General features: G+C 51.5%; 1 protein-coding gene across 2 annotated transcripts in view; it reads left to right on the forward strand.

The window, feature by feature from the left end:
* The window catches only part of LOC136300251 (gamma-aminobutyric acid receptor subunit beta-4), a 76,538-nt gene that overhangs the window by 42,796 nt on the left and 11,722 nt on the right, over window positions 1–22,020 (forward strand). For both annotated transcript variants that reach the window (XM_066202512.1, XM_066202511.1), the window contains exons 4-5: window positions 8,612–8,832; window positions 21,608–21,690. In XM_066202512.1, coding sequence (XP_066058609.1) covers window positions 8,612–8,832; window positions 21,608–21,690 — 304 coding nt within the window. The remainder of the gene's footprint in view (window positions 1–8,611; window positions 8,833–21,607; window positions 21,691–22,020) is intronic.

Consider the following 22,020-nt stretch of genomic DNA (forward strand, 5'->3'; position numbering starts at 1 on the left):
TGCTGGCGGGTATTTACTTATGGCAGGTTAACTGGTGCACCTCGAGGTCTGGGATGCCTTGATTTATCTCTTTGGAGATGGACAAGCCCCTCTTTGGTGAGCTGGATGAGGAAGGGCTGTTGTGCTCAGTCCTTCCTGTATATTCCTGCATATTCCTGTGTGTTTCTGTATATTCCTGTACATTTCACACCGTTCCAATTCCTTGCAGCTGACTGCAGGCAAATCCTGTCTTCTCCCCTTCAAAACAATTCCTGTTATTTCTCCTATCCCCTCCTTCAAATGAAACATACTTGAGGACGATTTTGTCCTTTAATTTCTTTCCCAAGAATGACGGGAACAGGAGCTGGTGTTTAATCATCAAAGAAGTTGAAGCCAGCAAACCGTTCATTAGTCTCTGGCAGTGGCAGCTTGATTTTTACTAAGTCAGATGTTCCATTTTTCTCCCTCTTTCTGGAGCATCTTGGCTTTCCTAATGTTCTTTTGTGATCTTGGACAAGGAGACCATATGTCATTTGCTTATACAGGGAAGGACTTTTATTTGGTTGCTTCTCCAAAAGGAGGTTCTTTATCAAAGTCAGGCGGCAAAAAAGTCAAGTGGTACATCCAGAGCTAGAGGTGAGTTGCAAAACCTCCTTTATCCCTCATGCCCAGAGTCCTCAGCAGCACAAGAGCAGTGCACTCTCTCCCCAGCAGAAGAGTTATTGTTCTCAGTGCCTTACAAGTGCTTGGTGAAACGGCCTCCAGTAGCAGCCTGGAACAATCACCTTCCCTTTCAAAGCCCCACTGAAAGGTATCCAACTCATTTGTCATCCACAAGAATGCACCAGGCACAGGCAATATCTGTGTTGTGTTGCCAGAATCGCTGTATTCTGAGCAAATATTTGACCTCTCCACCGCACATTATTCTTTCAATTTCTGGTCCTGGTGCCTGAGTCTAGTGGAGCCCCTAATGAGCCTGCGCACTTCAGCCTCTGGACTAGTTCAGTGCTGAGGGTTCTCTAGGTCACAGCACAAAGGAGAATGATCTGACCCAGCCTGCCCACGACGTGTGTCTCTTAGGAGCTGTGCTGGGGATTTAGGGAGCAGCCGCCTGGGAGTTCTGTTCAAATATGGAAGCAGTTGGAAGATGGAGCCCTGCAGCAGCAGGCTCAGCATCCTTGAGCTATTCTTTCCTGTGAGCTCCTTTCGGTAACAAGTTGAATTTATTTTCCATATTAATGCTTAGACCTTCCAAAATACACTCATGCTCCTGACTTCATGCTTTTGTAACATCTAATTGCACAGGCTCTGTGGAAAGTTATTTCCATTACCTTGCCTTCAGTCTATTCTTGTGCAACAACCCATTGCTGAGCGTCAGACTCTGCCAGAGCCCTGCTCTGTGCTTAACCCCTGCAACAGTTCTCCCTGCCTTGCTGCTTCCTGCCTCTGTCAGAGCCTCTCAACTACTTTGGAGAGTGTTTGTGTTATTTGAGCTCTGATGAGTAACCCTGAAGTGTCTAAAAGGAGGTGGGACGCTGTGAGCCTGAGAGCACAAGGTTGTGGTTGTTTACTGGCTTAATACAAGCACTGCAGGGAGTTGGGAATGAAAAAAGCTGATTTGTACCTGTTTAAAGTGGTGTGCATATAGTGAGGAACTCAGTGTGGAACTCACGGCCACAAGATTGCAGATGCCAATGGTTGAATATTCTGAGAAATAAGCTCTCACAAGAAAAATGGAGTATCTTCAATTAAGAAGGTACCAGCTCTGACTGAGGAGATCCTTAAGTCCAAATAGCTGCAGAATTAAGTATCACAACCAAGATCCTTTTTAACTTTTTTTAACTTATTCCTTATTTTTCACTTATTATTCCTCCTTGCCATTCTCTTTCCTGTTACTGAAAACAGTCTGTGACTATATAAAACCTTTTAGTCTCACACAGTACACCTGTGTCTCCAAAACCAGCACGGACACATCTGAAAGAGCTGCACTTGGGTCCAGGGCATGTTTGTGTCCTGCACACTGACACAGGACTGCAGGAGAAGAGGGGCTCCTTTGCTCTGTGTCCCTCCTCTCACTGTAGTGACAGAAAGGGACACGAGGCCCTGTGGTGCCTTAACTGCTCCTGTCCAGCCCTTGCTGCTCTGTGGTCCTTAACAAGAAAGTTCAGTTCCAGTCTGAGCTGTGTCTCTTGGTGGTCTGGGCACATCCCTGCACACCGTGGCTGGCCCACAGCCAACTCTCCTGTGTCCTCACTGGGTTACGGTGGGTTCAGATAATATCTGCTGCCTCCAAGCTTCAGCTTCCTCCAGTCTGCCGCCGCCTCACCAGCACCCAGCCTGTGCTCCCCACGGCAGGAGTGGCTCCTCTCCTGTATCCCTCCCCTCCCCTGGATTCCTCTCACTGCCTTGGTCCCCCCAACCTCTGCCTTCCTCTGCACAAGTGTGTTTGTTCCTACGCTCAGATCTGGCATGTTACCCCGGGACACTTCTCCAAGAGGCAACTTTGGGGTTGTGTGGCAGTGGGTTCATTTCTGCTCCCGGTCTGCACAGAGCCAGCACCAGTGGGGAGGGGGCCAGGGCCAGTCCAGGTTTGCTTCCCAAAGAGCATTTCACTCCCAAAATGGGTTCTGTGAGGTGGAGGAGGAAAAGCAGCTTATAGGATAGATGTTAATAAAGGTTTTTGGAAAATGATCCAGTGGAAATTAATTTTTGAATCCATACCTGTAGTGCCAGCTTATTTCCCTTCTTGCTGTGACTCAGCTGCTGTTCCCTCAGACTTCTCTGCCCTGTCCTCTGAGACTCTGGGGAATCCCTGTGCATGCTTGGCTGAGTTTGTTGCCTCTGGGGTTCTGCAGGAAATACCTTCCTCCATTCATGCCCCAGCGTATCAACATTCCAGCCTCTCCCAGTGTGCACCATCTTTGGGTTTGGGGTCTCCAGCAAAGGCTGTCATTATCAGCATCCTCTCACCTGGAGATGGATTTTATCACTCCTGTCCTCAGCAGCTGGTAGGACATCCCATCATTCCAACATGTGGGCCCCCCAGGTAATCTCCTCTTCCTCTTGAAGCATTTTTTTGTGTCCCTCTAGGTGAGCTCTGCTCACAGGGCAGTGAGTGTTCACTGCACCATCAGCATCTGACAGCTCTCACCTCTGCCTTGCGTGCCTCATGGAGCACAGAGGAGAAGGGGAAATGTGGGAAATGGATTTGTAGAGAATTCTGAAAGCCTGACAGAAGGCTCACATAGGATGCATCTGTATGCAGACTCTGAGATAAGAAATGCTGAGTTAGAAATGCCATGGGATAGGACGGACATTGTTGAGAGAGAAATGGAACTGGGAACAAGTTTCCAAGGGTGGCCTTGCAAACAAGACTGGATACTTTGGAGAAATAGAACCATGAAAGGTGCACTGTAGTAGGACCCACGAGGGGTGATTTCAGATGATTGGCTTTAAGGCACTAACAGCATTGTGTGGCAAAAGCTGATAGGCCAAGAAAGGCTTATGATGGATTGTAAGTAGGAAATAGTTTGGCTTCTGATTGTGATGGCGTGAACTATAACATCTGTATTTTCTCACTTTCACATGAGACTGAAAATGGAATAAAAGTTTTTAAAACCGGGCCTCTCAGTTGCCCCATCTCTAGGTCAGAACAGGGTTAATCCAACAAGAAGGAAAGGCTTTGGAAAAGCTTTGGAAAACTCGGGAGTGGGGGCACCGGTGGGGCTGGGGCTGGCAGGAGCTGCTCAGTGGAGCACAAGCCAGAGAATCCCTCAGCCGGGGTCAGCAGCTCCCCTGCTTTCCATCAGCCTCAGGTGCCATCCCAGCGCCGGGAGGGGAGCTGCGGTGCCCGGAGCCATCCCACACACGGCTGGGACGGGAGGGCAGCTCAGGGATGATGCTGCAGGGAGTTAAAGGGCTGGGAGCGGTGCTGGAGCTGGGAGCCGCTGGGTACCAGACTTTGGGGACAAACTGAGGGCTCTGGACACTGTTGGGCCAGCAGGGATGGAGGAGAGGCTTGTTGGAAAACACACAAGCCCTGTTAGCAAAGAGGCACGGTGCTTTTTAGGTCAGTGAGCCTCAGCAGGGCTGAAACAGCTTCCCCCTGGCCAGAGCTGTTGATTCTGGGATTTCAGCCTCCCACAGTGGGGTGCTGGGCAGGGCAGGGGCAGCCTGACACGGCCAGTGGAGCTCTGGTAGCAAAGCCCAGCTGGACAGTTTGCAGGTATCTTTGTAAAGCTTGCTTTTCCTTGGGATGGAAGAAGGGAGAACAAGGGGAAACGTGCAATTTCTGGTCATATCCACCCTTCTAAAGCCCCCTTTGCCTTGTCCCAGCTTTTTTTTTGTTTAAAAAAAATGGATTCCACGTTCATGCTGAACACTTTCCAAAGTGCAGTGCAGCCCACAGGGAGTTTCTGATGAGGAGTGGAGTGATGTCTCCTCTCTTCTTCCAGCCTCGTCTCTCCTCCTCCAGCAGGCACCAGAGGAAGCAGGAGGTTCACAGGGTGGCCTGGCACACGTGTGCCCTTTCCAGTGTGGGTCCTGCCTTCTATCCCAGTGCAGATTGACTTGGCAGGGTGAGCTGGGGGCTCCCCACAAAGCTCTCCCGTCCTTGCCCCAGCTGCGATAGTCACGGCCAGACTCTGGCCCTGCCTGGGCATTTTATGGTCCTTCACAAAGAGCCAGTGGGATCCCATCATTTGGAAGCATTTTTGTTGCTGCTGGGGCTGCACTGGTGCAGGGTGGAGGGGGTCAAGGCTGCCAGTTTAGAGGCAAGTGGAAAATCAGATTTTGCTGCTCCTCTTGTTTGCTCCTCCAGCAGCACCGGTGGAGAACTCTGGTGTGTCTGCAGAGGGAAAACCCCTCACTCACCCCTTGCACAGGCAGCAGGGAGCTCCAGCTGTGTTGTCCCACCAAAGGGCCTCAGTGGTGAGGAGGATGGAAGAGCTGGAGGGGTGTGTGGGCTCCAGGGCTGGAGTCAAAGTTCTTCACTGAACCCGGTGAATTGGCCAACTTGCCGTCAGCTGGTGATTCTGGGAAACCCAGCCTGTGTAGTATCTGTGGCATCAGCAGGCTTGTGAGTGTCATGGATTAGTGGGAGGTTTGGGAAAGCCTCATATTAGCCCAGTGACAGATAAAACCCCACAACAAAGGCATCGTCATCCAAGACTTGGAGGAAAATCGGGCTCATTACTTCTGATTCCTGAACCTATGAACTCCTGCCTGCCTTGGCTGCATCTGGCCATTCTGCTTCTGCAGAACAATGTCACCCTTGGCCATTACTGCCTGTGCCTCTGAAGGGAAGGCTGTGATTAAATCTCAGCAGCTCTGGAGCCTGGCCAGGATGTGATGTTAGGGTGGCACAAGGGTACTTCATAACAGGAAATGGGGGATGAAGGGGAAGGCAAGCTCACTGCTTCCTCTACCGGATTCTGCCCCTCTCCCAGCCCTGTCAGTGCTGCCTCCAGCCCCCAGCCTGGGCCTGCCCTATCCCTCCTCCCCACAGCTTGGTGCTGTGCCCATCCCATGTCAGTGGCACTTGTCCTTCCAGGGAGGGCTGACCGCTGTGGGGTGGACACCTGCCTTGCTCTTCCTTCTGCCCAGAAATCCTGCCTGCTGTTCAACAGTGTGATGAGAGCAGCAGAACAAGAAGTAGAGCACAGGAATCAGCAGAGAGAGAGAGGCTGAGGGATACCTGAGGCACTGCATGATCCATGATCATCAAGTGCTCACCTCCATGACGCTGCCCAGAGAAATCTGTTGTGCCAAGAAACCCAGGAAGGTTGGAGGGCAGAGCTCAGCCCTGGGCTGGGCTGGCTGTTCTTCCCCAGGAAGGTCTCTGCACCTGAAGAACATCATCTAGCTGATGGCTAGGGTGGAGGCTTTTCCTTCTGCACCCCCTGAGTTTGTTCCCATCAGTCCTGGGATTACAGAGGACATGTTTAGGGGGTGCATTGTTCACTCTGTGAGCAGCTTGCCCTTTTTGTCTTCTGGAGATCAGTGCCACCTCTTGCCTGCTGCTGCTTGAAGGCTGGCAGGAGGCTGCAGTGACAGCAGGGTGGCCTGGTTAGGGGTGAGGGGTTGCAGGGCTCTGTCAAGGATCAGGGAAATGCAGGTCAGTGAGTTAGCTTGCCAAGATGCGAGGGTGAAGTTCTCCGAGGGGGAATGGAAAGGATGCCTCTGTAGCCAAGTGTCCCACAGGCAGGGGATGAGACTGTTACCAACAGGCTTCAGGAATCTGGGTGCTCTGCTCCTTTGTGCTCTCACTGCAGTGCAGCCCCATCACCCTGGGAGGGATTCTGGGGCCAGCACCTTCCTTTGCGGGATCCTGACCAAAATGAGAATGTTTGTGCCTCAGAGAGATGGACTGTGAGGCAGGAGTTTACAGGCCTTCAAAAAGCAGAGCAAAACATTTCCTTGGCCAGAAAGCTGTCACTGTGTCTTTGTTCCCTTCAAGACAGCACAGAAAGTGACAGATATAGCCCTGGATCTGGCCTACACCGCAGATTTACTCTGTGACCTTTCGGATGTGCATGTGGGTCTGGATTTCTGAATCATAGTTAGATACCCAAAAGCTGGCATTTTCCGTGATGGGGGGTTATTTGAGCTTGTTTTCAGAGGTGTGAATCAAACCTGGCTTTGAATGAAGTCTGTGGGAGAAGACAGGCAGGCAGATGCCTCAGTGCTCAGCCCAGATGTTGGTGCATGAGCAAGCTCCTCGCCAGCCCCTCGCACAGAGCTGGGATTTGCAGGGCAGAAAGGCTCGTCCTGCAAATTCACGTGGTCAAGAGGATTCCTGTGGCACTGCAGGGACTGTTTGTGATCTGTGTCTGTGATCTGTTCTAGATCATTTGCTAAAATTTTTTTTTAATTTAAGGACTTGAGGAAACATCTCTGACTTCTGTAAGGTCACTGTCAACAGGACTTGTGCCCACTTCCTAATCAGCATCCTATTATTTTGATGCTGTCTGGTTTACCCCAAAAATCTCGTCTCCCAGCCCATTTAAGACCTGTTGTGAGAATGTCTCCTGAGAATGTTTCCTGTCGTTGCTGTGCACAAGACTCCTTCCTATACTGCTTGTTTTCCTGAGAAGAAGAAACTGTTCTATGATGTGGCACCGCACTGTGCCTCTGAACAGGCTGATCCAAGGCCTTGGACGTGCCCTGGATGTGCCCAGCAATGGGTTTGGTTTCTGCAGAGCTACAGCCGCCAAACAGTTCATGCTCCCTTCTACAAAATTCTTGTGCTAGCAACAGTTTTAAGTGTCAGCTTGTGGGAGCTGACAGTGGTCAGAACACGGATTCTCAGGCTCCAGGCAGTGCCTTGAAGCCTGTGGGAAAGCCAAAGACAAACTCTCAGTCTGGCCTGGGAAATCATGAGGAAGAACCCAAAACAATCCCTATAAACAGCCTTGTAGATACCATCCTCCTGACACCTGGTGTTGTTCCAACTTGTTTACTGGTAGAGATGTTTACAACAAGGTGGTGCCCTAAAGGACCAACCCTATTCGTTGTACCCAAACACTGTATAAAAAGAATCTTTCAATAAACTTTGCTATGAGCCCTCTGAAGAAATCAGGGTTCGAGGTGTCATTGCATGAGCCGTTCTGAATTGTAACGATACATTGTTGGACAGGAGGGGAGCAGGAGATAGGGACGGCACTGTGCTAGCTGAGGATGGTTTGGGAATCACAGAATCATTTAGGCTGGAAAAGACATCTCAGGCTGAGTTCCACCTGTGGCTGACCCCTGCTTTGACAGCCAGACCACAGCACTGAGTGCCACATCCAATTGTTCCTTGGACATCTCCAGGGATGGGGACTCCATTGCCTCCATTGGCACTCTATCCTGATAAAGATTTCTTCCCATGAAGAAATTCCCCCTGATGTCCGAATTTAGGGGGAATTTTTCAGGGAAGTGCCCCTTTACCAGTGGATCATGCTCCACTGACGACAGATTTCCTCCCCATATGTCCCTTCCTGAGAACCACGAGGAACTCCCAACTTAGCTCCTGTAACGAGGCAAGTGCTGAGAGCTTGTCATGGCTGGCCTGGCTCGACCTTGAAACCTTGGCCTCGAGGTGAGGCTCTCCCTGTGCCCTTTGGAACAACCTCAGCTCCTGCTGGAAACAAAATTGGCTTTTACCAACTGCATGGTAACGAGCAGTGCCTGGACAGGAGTGGATGGCATTTATGTGACCTTTGTGTGTGGGAAGTGGGAGAACAATCCTGGAAGTCTTTGCTGGTTTAGCCACTGTTGGGTGACACCCTTTGGTGCTCCCATAGCCTTGAACTGCTGCTGGTGGTGCAGACAAGCTCTCAGCAGGAGTGGGATGCAGTTTTGCTTGATTGGAGCCACGTAATGGTGTTTTGTCCCCTGTAAAACTCACAAAACAAAAAAACACCCAAAAAACCCCCAAAAACTCCCCCCCAAAAACAAACCAACCAACCAAACAAAAAAAAATCAACAAAACTCCAACAAACAAACATACAAATAAACAAAAAAAAGTGTTGGTGGTGTGGACCCAAACAAATTTGGGTGCCAAGGAATTTGAAGAGGTGTTGGCAGTGGCAGGGGTGAAGGGCTGGAGCAGCAGTGGCCCCAGGCTGACGTGTGCCCGTTTCTCTCCCAGGATTACACCATCACCATGTACTTCCAGCAGAGCTGGCGGGACAAACGCCTGGCCTACAACGACCTTCCTCTCAACCTGACCCTGGACAACAGGGTGGCTGACCAGCTGTGGCTGCCTGACACCTACTTCCTGAACGACAAGAAGTCCTTTCTGCATGGGGTGACTGTGAAGAACCGCATGATCCGGCTCCATCCTGACGGGACCGTCCTGTACGGCCTGAGGTGAGTCCTAGGATTGCTGACTCCTCATTTAAACTTCTCCCGTCTCCAAAGATATTCTGGTAAGGCGAGCACCCAAAAGATACTCAAGTGCCACGCGGTTTTGTGTCTCTGTTCTTTCTCCAAGCTGGAAATGGCAGTGTCTTTCAGGCCTCCAACATTTCCTGTGCTGCTATAGATGGATGTTGGAGAGGGGAATAGTCTGCTCTGGGCGTTTCAGGTCACTGTCATTCACGTTGCATAACACTTCCATTTGAAACACTCATTTTCAGTTGCTTATAATTTTCTGCAAGTTTGGGCTATGGAGATGAGCCTTTGTTGCTGTTATCCAAGGCTAAATTTCTGTAGCCTTTTAGTCAAACCACTTCAGTCACTTTTTGCGTTCAGGATAAGTTTGCGTACAGAGAAAAAAAAAATGTCTGTTTACTAGAACAATTCTGAAGGTTGAGGCATGAAAATTGATATCTGGCAGGAGAATGGTCCTCAGTGAAGACACTTTTTGTGGTGTCTGGAACAAATTGACATAGGCAAGCCCACGGCCTTTGAAATTGCTGTGCTTGTGTGAAGTGGAGGGAGAAAAGGTTGGTCTCACTCTGTTGTCTGGGTATGTGAAGAGGCCAGGGTAGGTAATAAAGAGGAGAGGTAGAAAGTTAAAAAGCAAATTTGCAGCTGCAGGATGCTGTGGCTGAAATCCAGGAAACATTTTTTCCAACCCTGTATTTGTTCACCTTATTCTTAGTACTGTCTGTTTGTTTTTGTTGTTGTTGGGTTTGTTTGGTGAGGGTTTTTTATTCTTGTCATGGGTTTTTTTTTTTTCCTTTTCAATTACCAAAATTCACAGCTGGCTCTTTTGACCTGCCTCCACAAATCTTTGTGATAGCACCTCTGGGTTTATGTCCCAGTGCAGCAAAGGGGGAGGAAAGACCTTTCCCCTTCAGAGAGGGTCCACCCACCCTTCCCATTTACACTATCAGCTCTTGTGCTGTGCTGTGTTCTGTGGCAAAGGGTGACTTGTAGGATTATTTTGCACCTCTCTGAGTGGCAGGGCTGTTTTGGGGAGGGGAGGACTGGCTGTTGGCATGGCAAAGCAGGAGGCTGCCCAGAACATCATCCTGCCAAAGGTGTTGGTGCCCTGTGCTCCCCTTGCAGCAGAGCCCTGGGAAGCCAAAGGAGCAGCAGCCACTGCTGGTGCTGAGGGACAGCCTGGGGGCCCTGGGGTCATGTCTGTGCTCTTCTTTCCTTTCTATTAATGAATGCCTTCTGCTCCAGGCCCAGAGACCACAAAAGGTGGAACAAACCCAGCTTTGTGAGCCTGTCCCTTCCCAGGACAGGTACATCCATCTCTCTCCAATGATGTTGTTTGGCTGAAACTGTCAGAGATCCCTGAGCTGGCTTTACTGACCCACCAGAACAACTGCAGCAGTCCCACAGCTGACTCCCCCGGATTTTCTCATTGTATTAAAAGAGGAGTGAAGGCCAGGCAAGATGATGTTTTGATTTGGGGGCAGGTAGGAGTATAAATTCAGGAAGGAGGGGGCAAAGAGTGCTGCTGAGCTCAGGCTGCTCTTTGCTGCTGATCAGCCCACCTGAGCACAGAGCTGCCTCCCCCAGGCTGGTGGGCAATCTCTGCACACACCTGCACAGCACAAGCGCTGGTGTATTTTTATCAGCTGCCATTTCATCAGCTCGAAGAAGGAGCAGTGTGAGCTCAGCAGCACGGCTGACAGGCAGTGGAGGGTTTGCACTTGAGCTGGCTGGGGCTGGGACGCTGTGCCAGCTCCTCACACACTGTCCATTCCCTTCCCCTCCCATTCCAGCTCCCTGGAATGACCTGTGCAAATGGGAGAGAGCAGAGGAAAATTGCACCCAGGCCAAATGAAAGAAAATGACAGCTGTTTGCCCGCTATCTCCAGGGCCTCAGTAAGAGCCGCCTGTGTTGGTTTTAACTTTTGGCTGGTTTTCCTGGAAGCTGCTCCCTTGCCCCTGGAGAAAATGGCAATTGCAAAAGTGAAGCTCTGAGCAAGGACAGCTCCTGCTTCCCAGCTGTACCTCAGGTCAGGATGGCTTGCTGAAAGCGCTGGGGGTACAAGCCAGGTGCCCTGGATGCTTGAAGTCCCTCTAGCTCTGCCCACAGTGGTAGGAAAAGGATTTCTTTACTGGCTCCTGGACCTGCAATTTCGCTGAAAACAGGAGGACTGGGTCCAGTTTTTCCCAGGTGCAGATAACGGTGATCCTGCTCAAAAACACACAGCAGGTGTAGGCAAGCAGGAAAATAGCCCCTGAATACTCACCTGTGTTCCCCTCCTCTCTGTAAATGTGCAGCCGGGCTTGCCCTGCCTACAGGAACAGAAGTGCAGGTCCACCCTGTGTTCTGTCCTTGGCTTGCATTTTGTGGAGGGGTTTATGAGATGGAGTTGTGTGGTGATGCGCCCCACACCCCCAGCAGGTGCTTCCGAATAGGGAAAGAGTTTCAGTTTACCTTTAGACTTTTTAGGAAGTTTAACTAGAAAGTTCTGTGTTTTTCTCATTGTAATTGGCTCAACAGCAGCGCAGGAACATGGATTGGGCTCTGAGAGTGTAACTCAAAGCCTTTTGTTAATTTCATTGGGCCAAGAGCCAAAAAGCCCACCTAAAGTGTTAATTACTAATGAAAGAGAACAAAGAAACTCCAGGCTTTTGGAGGTGTTGTAGCAAGTAGGAGACTTGTCTCTACACTGTGCTTGGCTTTGCCTTTGTTTTTGTATTATTTACTTTCTTTATTAAAACCTTTTTGATTTTTCGAGACACACTCGATTGTGCACTCTCGCTGATTGATTTTTGCCACTTCTCTGCTGGGCTGGACCCTCAGAGGTATGGGGTAAACCCACAGAGGTGCCCCTGTGGCAGAGGGCCCAAGGAGGCAATACCTGTCTCCTTTCCTTGCCTTGCCTGTTTCCCCCTTAGCCAGATCCCACATCCCTGCTCCTCTCCCGCCACCTTCTCCCCAGCCGCTTCCCCCTCCCCTGGGCTCATCCTATAGCAAAGTGACTCAATCATGCTATTTGTGGCACAACAGTCATTTTTTTTTTTTCCAGCAGGCTCTGATGTCAGAGAGCAGGGAAGGATGACATCCCGGCAGGCCTCTGCCTTCAGCAAGTGTTCCAGGGACCAGCAGGACCAGGCTCAATCCCTGGACCTGACCCCAGGGTCCAAGTTAAGGCACACCCAAGTCATGAGTAGATTATGACTTCCGTGAGAGCAAGACCAGGCTCCAGATAACTTGTTTGCACGAGTAGATGAAGGCCTGTAATCCATTGTGAAAGCTGGGTGTCAGAAAAGCATATTCTTCTTGTTTTGGGTGGAATTAGCAAATTAATGGTTGAAGGGAGTGCAGCACAGCTCCATCTCAGGGAAGCGTTCCATACAAAAGCTTACTCCAAAATTAATTCCCACCGGGCTCAGATTAAAAGCCGGTTGCCAGGTCTCCAACAAAAGGGATGAATAAACAGCAGCAGCAGCGATGCTGGGCTGCAGGACTGGCATTCCCTACCCCCTTCCCCAACCAGTTACCAGATGGCACAAATCCCAGAGGGCCAAACAGAGCCCCGAGCCAGCCCAGAGGGCACTCCCAGCCCTGCAAGCACCCAGTGGGATGGGAGGATGCAGAAGGTGTCACCTGGCCCCTGAACACCTCGCTGCAACGAGAGTGAGGCACAGGAGGGATGTTCACCCACGGCGCGAAACAGGGGAGTGCTAAAATGATGTGGGAATTCTGCCACAGAAAGGGAGGCTTGGAGGTGCTACCTACGAAGACAAAGCTGCTGGGTGGTGGAGGGAGGTGGATAAAACAGTGAGGAAAAGCTGGATAGCACTGCCTCGATTTAATATGTTTTTCCACCTAATGGCTTTTATGTTGTTGTTGGTTTTTGGTCAGAAATTGCATTGGTTACATCAAATTTTAAACAAAAAAAAATAGGGAGAAATTTTTTTCATATAAAGAAAAACCGTGTCAGAGAATGTTGATGTTTCACTTAGGTCAATATTTCTCTCACTCTTTCAAGCTGCTTTACAACCACTATTGATGTTTGAGTAACAGAATTACCAAGGCTTTCCCTGGACCTCCAGATGCTGTCTGGAGCCCTGCCCCAACATTCAATAAGCTTTACATTATCACACATTCGAGCTATACATTGGTCTGGGATTTTTGTTTCCTTCCCCAGACCATGCCGCATCCATTTGGTAGTGAAACAAGTCGACACTTGTCAAGTGCTGATGTCACCAGCATTTTGCTGTCTGTTTTCAGAGACCTAAAAATAGCCACGACTGTAACAATGCTGAAATTCTCCTACGGTAATTGGGGAATCGTATTTGAAACCAGCTTTAAAACATCCTTCAGGGAAATCTTGGAGCCGTTTGGTTTTGTTCTAATTAGAGGCAGGACTGGATTTGGGCAAAACAGGTGATTTGGGGAGGCTGGTGGGGAATTTGGGGTGCTGGGAAGCAGGCAGGGAGCAGCGCGGACCGTGCCTGGCTGGCGAGGAGCCCAGGCAGTGTAAACTGAGCAACTGGAAAAAACTGTGGAGGGAATTGGGTGGTGGAGGCTCAGTCCTGTGAGGAGGGAAGGAGGGATCTCCTCCTGCTGAGCTGGGGGTGGTGGTGGTGATGGAGAACGTGTGTGAGGTGGGGGATTTTATTCCTGGCCCCGGTGATGTAACGAGGTGTGTTTGAGGGATGAGTCACTTCGGGAGCACGCAGAGGTGCTGTGGGGCTCCGAGCCCAGGAAATGCTCTCCTGGGGAGGCAGAACCCTCTCACCAGTGTAAAAAAAATCCCTTAAGCGAGAGGGAGAGAATTGCCATGCTTCAAACACCTCAGAATGTGCGGGTTTAAGCTGAGAGGGGCTGGGTGTATCTGCTTTGGCAGCACTTCGTTTCTGCTCTCCGGGGTGACTTCTCACCGCTCAGCTGCTCCTGGGGGACACCAGCCCTCAGTGCTGACCCACCTGGGGACCAGACCTCGCTGCTGGGCGAGGCAGCAGCCAGGACATCCCTTCTGGCCCACCTGGCATTGTGGAGCAGAGCAGGGTGATGTCCAACATCCCACCTGGTGGCCCATCCAGCCTTGGGGACAGTGTCAGAACCCCCCGTGCCACCCCAGAGCCTGCCCTGCCTGCTCCCCACAGCTGGGGCTCCTCCTGGGGGCTTCTCCATAGCCCCCATTCCCAACCCGCCCCTTCACCAGGATCTAGCCCAGGCACTGTTGCATTCCCCAGGTCCCAGCCTGGGGTTTTTTAGCTCTCCAGCCAATAAAAGGGTTTCTTCTGCTCCTGTCTCACTTGGAGCTGCTGTCTGCAGCCATGTCCTTGTTTTCTCCATGGGTGTTCGTTGATTTTCTGTAGAGGATCTGGCCTGATGGGTTAAGACAGGAGTTTTTAACACTGAGGAGTTTTTTTTTCTGTACTGAGACCACTGAGCAATTTTCTTCTCCCATCACACAGGCCAGCAGGGAAGAAATCCACTATTTTTTGCTTCCCTTTCCCTCCCTGAGAGAGGTTTCTCTGGAAATGTGAGAGATGATTCAGGCTCTACCCTGTCTCTGGGGGCTCTGCCTGCTCCTCCGCAGGTTAGGCAAAGGCAACAGAAATCTCCCATGGCAGCTGGTGTGCAAAAAGTTGGACTCACATCCATCCATCCATCCACCCCCTTGAAGCTGGTCCTGAAGCCTTGCCCTGCTCCCACCCCCGGGTCTGCCTTGGGCCAGCTCCTTAGCACAAGGATGTGGAGGTTGGAGAAGAGTTCATTTGGTGGGAGAGAGGAAATGAGGGTTTAATTTAGAGGTTAAGGATAGAGCCTCTCCTGAATTTTTGTCTCCTAGGGTTGGGATGATGGATTTAACAGGAAACACTTGAAGGAAGTTTAGTAATATGGAATTTCTCAATAGTCTTAGAAGCCAGGGAAAAAACTGGGGCTTACCAAAACAGAACAAAGCAGCAAAGCCAGAGCTGCTCCTCCATCCTTCACGCTGCAAGAACAAAGGCAAACACCATCCTGGCTGGAATTGCTGCCTGTGCTACATCTCCTATGAGCCTGAGTTGTTCGTTAGGAGAAACAGAGGGCAGGGAGGATCCACTGTCTCCTGAGAGAGCTGGTGAGCCCTGAGCCCCCAGCTCACCCTGGCAGCACCTTTTTTGTCTTCCTGCATATCCTGTCTCAGCCACCACTCTTAAGCCTGTCCCTGGGCTTTGCTTGTTCTTTGCCACCTCCCATAGGTTTCAGTGATGCTGTTTTATTAATGCAGCTCGTGCCAGCCTGATGCTCTCAAAGGGAGATACCTCTGTTAAGTTCAAGTCACTGATACCTGAAACTTCTGTAGGAAAAGAACATTTCTAAGGGTGTTCCACTGCTCCCTTGTCCCCCCGTTCAGCTGGCAGCTGGCCAAATGCGCGGTGCATTTGGGGTGGAATAAAGGGGCAGAAAAACAAAACCTTGCAGTCAAGGCAGCTCAGCTTTGCTCTCTCCCTGGGTGGAAAAATGGTTGGTTAAGATGAGTGGTACCCTGAGTACCAGTTTGGAAAAGCCTCCTTTTGCTCTTCAGTGCACACTGTTATTTATCAAAGGATGCCTGTGCAAGCACAGATGCTTTTGGAAACAGAGTGACCTTAGCAGGAATGTGCCAAGGCTTGGGGAGTCAGTTTTAGGCAAACAGACACAAGGGGAAAATATTCCATATCCTTGCCTTGCTCTTGGTTCAGTCATGACCTCCAGGAGTTTGCAAAGATCAGACTGTGTTAAAAGAATGGCAAAATTCACCATGGGTTTATAAATCCCTCCAGGCCCTTGGAAGTTTGTGCTTACTGCCAGGCAGAAGGTGACATTTGCCAGTATGTTTTTATGACTGACTTTGAGAACGTACAGAATAAGAACTCGGGTTTGGTTTTATTCCCATGTTTAGCAAAACAGTAATCTTGCCTCTCTTTTCCACTCTTAGTCACCAGAATTCCTGTAGGAGTCTAACTTGCCCCATGGGGAGAGCCTGAATAAGTCCTGCAGAACCTGAGCTTCCATCCCTTCTCCTTGCTTCTGCAAACTGCCAGGAGCTTTGGGATTCTGCATCCCAAGGGGACGGGAGCATCTTCAGCTTCTCGGGAGATCTGGAATCCAGGAAGTTGCAGCCAGCAACTTAAATGTTTGTCTTTGGCTGTGAGAGTGTTTGTGTTAGACCCTGCATAATGGCACTCCATCCATGACTGGGAAACAGGCTGAGGTGCTTGCTGGCTGTGTCTCCTCTGAAATTAGACAGGCAGTGGTGGGGGATCTGTGCTGTTCCCCTCCTGTTCTCAGCCATGCTGAGTTTTAGTCAGTGTCCTTCCCAAGCCAAAGGTGTCGAGGAATATTCCTGGACACTGGACATCAGTTCAGTGTTTCCTGGCTTTGCTCTGTGTCCATAAACAGTCCCTGGGGCATTCCCCAGTTAGAGCCCAGCAGAGGCTGGTGACCGTTCCCAACAGGCTTCCTGCATGCAGCCAGACCCTTTTCTGTGGGTACAAATTGAAGTGTAGACCAAGGCTGTTCCATGCCAGCTTCCTCACAAACCAGTGCCAGGCATTTTTAATTCACTGGGACAGATACAGTCGTGATGCAGAAGTTTATTTTGTGGGGATGAGCTTTAAGGGGAAAGCCCCCCACTCACTTCAGGAATGCCTCAAAGGTAATGATCTTCTCCCCTCTCCTACTCAATCCTCCTTAGAAAGCCTGGACTTGCTCCTTTTATCAGGCCACATTTGGGGAAGTAATCTTCTACCCCTCACACTTGTGGCTGGTGAGTTCGGTTCTCCCAACAGGCTGGAGATGATGCAGAGGATGGATCAGGGTGGCTGAGGGCTTTCAGAGCCTGCAGCAGAGGGAGATGTGGCTGCATGGACAGCTCCCCTGAAGGTGGCCAGCACCAGGGAAAGGAGGAGGTGGAAAGGAGACCCTGGAATGCAGCAGGGTTTAATGGCAGCTCGGAGCTCTATGCTGCTCTATGCCTGTGCACTTATATAATCATCCTAAATAAGACACAAGAAGCCATTAATAAGTAAACAGTGATGAGGAGGATCAGAGGGGGAATGAAATGGCTGGTGGTGTTCATGTTAGAGAACTGAAATATTTGTGGAGAACTGATGGTTTGCAGCAACCTGAGCGTTCCCTTTTGAGCTGCAGCTGTGGTGGGGCTGTGCTCTGCTGCTGCCGGGCTCTGTGCAGAGCAGCAGTCGAGTTTGCACCACCCTCCCCATGCCAGCATCTGCTTTGGCCATACAAGCTTCAAGAGGGCAGAGCTTCCCTCATTGTAGCAGTCAGACACCCAGAACTAGCCCTGTGTGACTTAGAGCTCCATGGATGTTTTTCTAGAGGTGGTCTCTTCCTCTCCTGGTTATGAGGGCACTCTCCAGAGTGAGGAATCCATGTTGCTTTGGCTTCTGATCCACTCGATGCTGGCAAAGAAGAGGATCTCCATCAGCCTGCCCGAGCTGCTCAACATCCCATCCATGTCCCTTTTTTTTTCTTTTTTATTTTTTGTGAGATGCACGGTGCCTCCTCCACAGCAGTGTGTCCCCCCAGATGAACTGTGTTTGCCTGCCAGCTGTGCACTGGAGTAGCAGGGCAGGGAGGCCTTGGCTGCTCTGATGGCACATCTGCCTGCAGACCTCAGGAGAAACAAATAGGGCCAAGGGCACGAATGTCTGGGTTTTTTTGCGGGGAAGGAGCTGTAAAGATGATGAATGTGAGGGGTGGGCAGGGATTGAGGAGGGCAGGGGAGCTGGAGGTGCAGGTGGTGGTGGCCAGGCTCGGCGTGGAAGGCGCTGGATGCTCCATTGAGCGCGCGGCGCGGGAGAGCCGCTCCCCTCCACGGGCAGTGTCTCTGTGAATCGCCGTCAAAGCAGATGAAATTTCACACCACACAAATTTTCTGAATTTAAAAGGGGAGGGAGGTGGGTAGAGGAGCGAGAGAGGAGGAGGGGGAGGGAGAAGATGCGGGCTGGCCGGGCGCCAGCGCCTCATGCTAACGCCACGGGGAAGGTGGCATCCTTCCCCGGCGTTCCCTCTGGTCCCCGCGCTCCCTGCTCCCTTTCCCTGTGCTCGCGTCTTCTGGAGGCAGTGTGCTCTGTCTAGAGCTGTTTACAGCACGATGGTTTGTTCCCTGTCTCCTCATCTCCCTGCTCACCGAGTGAGGATCCGCTCCTCTGCTTTCCCTCCTTTAACCTCTCCTCCTCCTCCTCCGGCTCTTCCTCTCCAGGCTGCTTTACCCCGTGCACCCCCTGATCATCCTCCTCTCTTCCCTGTTGTTCTGTCCTGTACTCTCTGCTCTCCTTTCTGTCATCTCCACTCCTGCCCTTCCTATCTGTGCTCATGCCATCATCTCTCCTCATCTTCCCACCTCTTGCTTTCCTTCCACCTTGACTTTCTCTTAACGCTGTTGGGACAGGAGCTCCTGAGTGTCAATCCCCCCATCCATCCCCCTACCCTGTCCTCCCCAGGCAGTCTCCCACGTGCCAGGCAAACCCATCTCTTCACACAACAGCTCAGAATGTGTCAAGGTAATACATTCACACCCATGAGAGAATGAAGCAAAGGTTGGTGCTCTGGTCTTCTGGACCTCAGCACGTGCTGTGACCCCAAAAGGTCACTGGGGTGACTGAGTTTGGCTCATGCTCCCCTGTGACTGTGAGAGGTGCGTGAAGCCTCTCAGCCCTCCCTGAGTCCCAGCTGCCCCTGGTACACAGCCACCAAAGGAGCTGGAGAAAGCTCTCCTCAGCCCCTCTAGAAGCAGGTGAATGTTGAGTCTTCAAGCAGGGTCTGTCAAAGGGAACTTGGTGTCCAGGATACCTTGTAAGATCTGAAGTCTAAGGAGTTAAACACCTCCATCCTCTCTGGGATAGTCCTGGGTTGGTTTATCAGGGCTTAGGAAGCCCAGAGGCAGGACCTGACCTGGACCTGGTGCCCCAGCTGCCTCTTGAACCTTGTTCCACTTCAGGCCCCCACACCTGGGTGGTCCTGCAGTGCTGGTGTCCCTGGGCTGGCCAGGCACTGCAGGTGAAACACAGCCTGGCACAGCTGTGGATGGCTGTGCCGCCTCTGCTCAAAAACCCCACCAAAACCTGACATGGTTCCAATTTCACCTGCCCAAGCAGCTTCACATCAGGGCAAATCACCTGGAGTTTGGGATCTGCATCTGACTGGGGTATCTCTGGAGGATGCTGAGCCACACAGGGTGGATATACCTGCAGATTCTGGAACAAAAGAAAGAAAGAAATTATCTGGCTTTTTGAGGACAAATGCCCTCTTAATCTTGTTTTTCTCCTTTCTGTCCTACCTGTCCCTTCCTTTTGAATCAACAGGGCTAAATTCTGCCCTGATGTAAATCTCTGCTGATACAAATTGGTGTGATCTTGCAAAAATCATTGGAGTGGCTGTGGATTTACGCCAGCTGCCGGCGTGAGCAGGGTTTGGTGCATGGAGTGTGGTAGCCATATCTCACTGTGTCACGCTCTGCATTTCCAACCAGCACTGCAGGTGATAAGCAAATCCTGGCGAGAGGGTCCCTCTCTGGGCAGAGCCTGCCTGTCCTTCCTGCAGCCAACCCTGCCAGCCAGGCTGCGATTTTTGGGGACGGACACCGTGCAGAGGTTTTAACCCCCGGGGGAGCTCCACAAATGGGGTGGAAATTTTTCATTTAATATGGGGTTTTTTTGGGTTTTTTTGCATCTCCCACTTCCAGGGGAAGCAGGGAAGCGCATTTGTGGCCGTGCTGTCCCAGGGGTGCAGTATAATCCGGAGAGTGGATGCCGAGTGTGTGCGGCACAGGGCGATGACTCATCCCCGTGCACCACTCCTTGGTCCACCCTGGGCTCCACACCTCCCACCTTGGGCTTCCCTGCCAAGGTCACTGCTCCCCTTCCTATCTGCCCCCACCAGTTACCCCAGTGCAGCAGGATTAGGGTGGGACAGGCACAGTGTTTCCAACTGCCCTCCTCCTGGGAGGCCAGAAAAGAAATCCATGCAACGGCAAAGCCGTGGTGGTGATTTTTTAAGTGGTTCCCGTCCTGTCGTCCTTCTCCCCCTCAGAGCTTTCTCCTCCACCCCAAATGCATTACAGATAAAAGGGTTAAGAGCTCGCCTGGGCCCCCTGCTCGGAGAGAGGGCAGTTGCAGTGTTGTATCTAGACCCAGTGAGGATATATATAAATTCCCTTCGTCTCTTCGGATCTATTTATAGCACGGCAGGCAGTGGCAAAGGCTCTCCTCAAGGCTTCATCTCCTACAAACAGACTTCACAGACAGCAGAGAAGATAAATTTAGCACACGAGATTTCTTAAAGAGCCAGCAGCTCTGCGGGGCTGCCAGCCTGCCCTGCCACAGCCCCTGCTCCGATACCCTCACTGGGGCAGCCCTCCTCCACCTTCTCCTATCCTCCCCCCTTCTTCCCCCCCTCCTCCCCATTTCCAATTTTATGTCCAATGTCACTCATATTCTCCCCCTTTCTGGTCTCTTTTTCTACCATTGATGTTTTTTTGCTTTTTCCTTTTTTTTTTTTTTTCCCTTCTCTTTCACTGGTTCGCCATCTCATCCTCCCTGCTTTCTTGTTTTTCTTTTTTTTTTTTTTCCCTCTCTTTCCTCTCTCCCAGGCCACAGGGCTCTGAAGATAAAGCTTTCTAGTTAACAGTTCACTGGTTATGCCTACATAGTAAAAAATGTGTAGCTTGATTAATGCCTTCCAGATGGTTAATTGAAAAAATAGGGGGAGAATGCAGCAATCTCTCCCCCCTCTCCCGCACTCTGCACACATCCATGGCACGGGCAGAAGACTGCATTAAAGGGTGAGGGGGAGCAATAGATTTGAGAAACAGGGGCAGCCTGTTAACTCCAGGGTGGTGTTGCCATGCTGGGGAGTTAACTCTGTCCCTGCCTCTCCTGCCCTCATCTATCCCACTCCAAAATCCCCCATCCCAGCGATGTACAACACTCCTCCCTGTGTAACACACACGGACCCTCCTGGCATCCTCAGCTGAACCTGAGCACAGGCACCGCGCTGCTCTGTCCTCATCATGCTCCAGCACCCCCAGAGCAGCACCCACCCTCATCCTCTCCCCGTATTGACATTTTTGGGGGATGCCCCCCCCCCCGTGTGTGTCTTTGATGACCACGGAATTCTTTGTGCACCAGTGCCTCCGTTAGCGGGGCCGTGGGGCGGGAGGGCTCTGCCAGAGGGCCCCGGGATTTTGGGGTTTGGCAGTGCCAAAGAGGGTAAGAGGGAGGGGCACGGGCATTGGGGGCTGTCATCAGGGGGTTTGGGGTGACTCGTGAGGGAAGGGGGGGTGATGATGTGGTCAGCAATAGGTCACTGCTGGGGGATGGAAGCAATCCATCCTCAGCCTCACCGACACGTGTCTGCTGCCTCCCTGTTCCATGCTGGCAGCTTCTCCTCTTCCCCCCCAAGCCGGAGCTGTGCCTACTCCCGGGTTCTTTGTCTCTCTCCAGGGAGAGACAGAGCAGGAGCACATCCCTCCCCACCCCACAGAGATGGTGACGTGAGTCACGGAGGGTTTGTGCCGTGCCATTGGGGGTGAGCCGCATCAGCCCCCCGCCCCGCACACCTCCCACCCCGGATCTCCCTGGTTTCCAGGGAAACAGCGGCCCCAAATGCTGCCTGACTTTCACTTCTTGCCTTTCATTTCTCCATTTTTTTTTTTTCGTAAGAAAAGAGCAGACACAACAGATTTTTTTAATTTTTTTTTTTTTTTTCCTTCTCTTCCCCTTTCAGAATCACCACCACGGCCGCCTGCATGATGGACCTGCGGAGGTACCCGCTGGACCAGCAGAACTGCACGCTGGAGATCGAGAGCTGTGCGTATGCCTCGGGCACATCCCCTGCCACGCCGTGCCACCTGATGCCACCCGGTGCCACCCGCCCCGGCCACAGCTCCTGGGGATGCCTCCCAGGAGTGCTACAGCACCAGGGGGAAATTCCCAGGAAATCTGAGCTCTAGCAGCAGGCTGGGCGTTAAAATCAGTCCCGGGAGGGAGGTGAAGCCTCCCGCAGCCTTAAGGAAGCCCTGGGGAGCTGTCCTTGCTCCTGGCTGGCTCCACTCCGTGTGTGGGAGGTGGCACCAAGCCCTCACCCCCGCCTGGATGTTCCCTGGGCTGGCATGGAAATCCTCTCCCAGCTGTTCTGGC

This window comes from Chamaea fasciata, unplaced genomic scaffold (genome assembly GCF_029207755.1).
Source record: "Chamaea fasciata isolate MVZ Bird 193981 ecotype frontalis unplaced genomic scaffold, bChaFas1.0.hap1 SCAF_22, whole genome shotgun sequence".
NCBI classification, from domain to species: domain Eukaryota; kingdom Metazoa; phylum Chordata; class Aves; order Passeriformes; family Sylviidae; genus Chamaea; species Chamaea fasciata.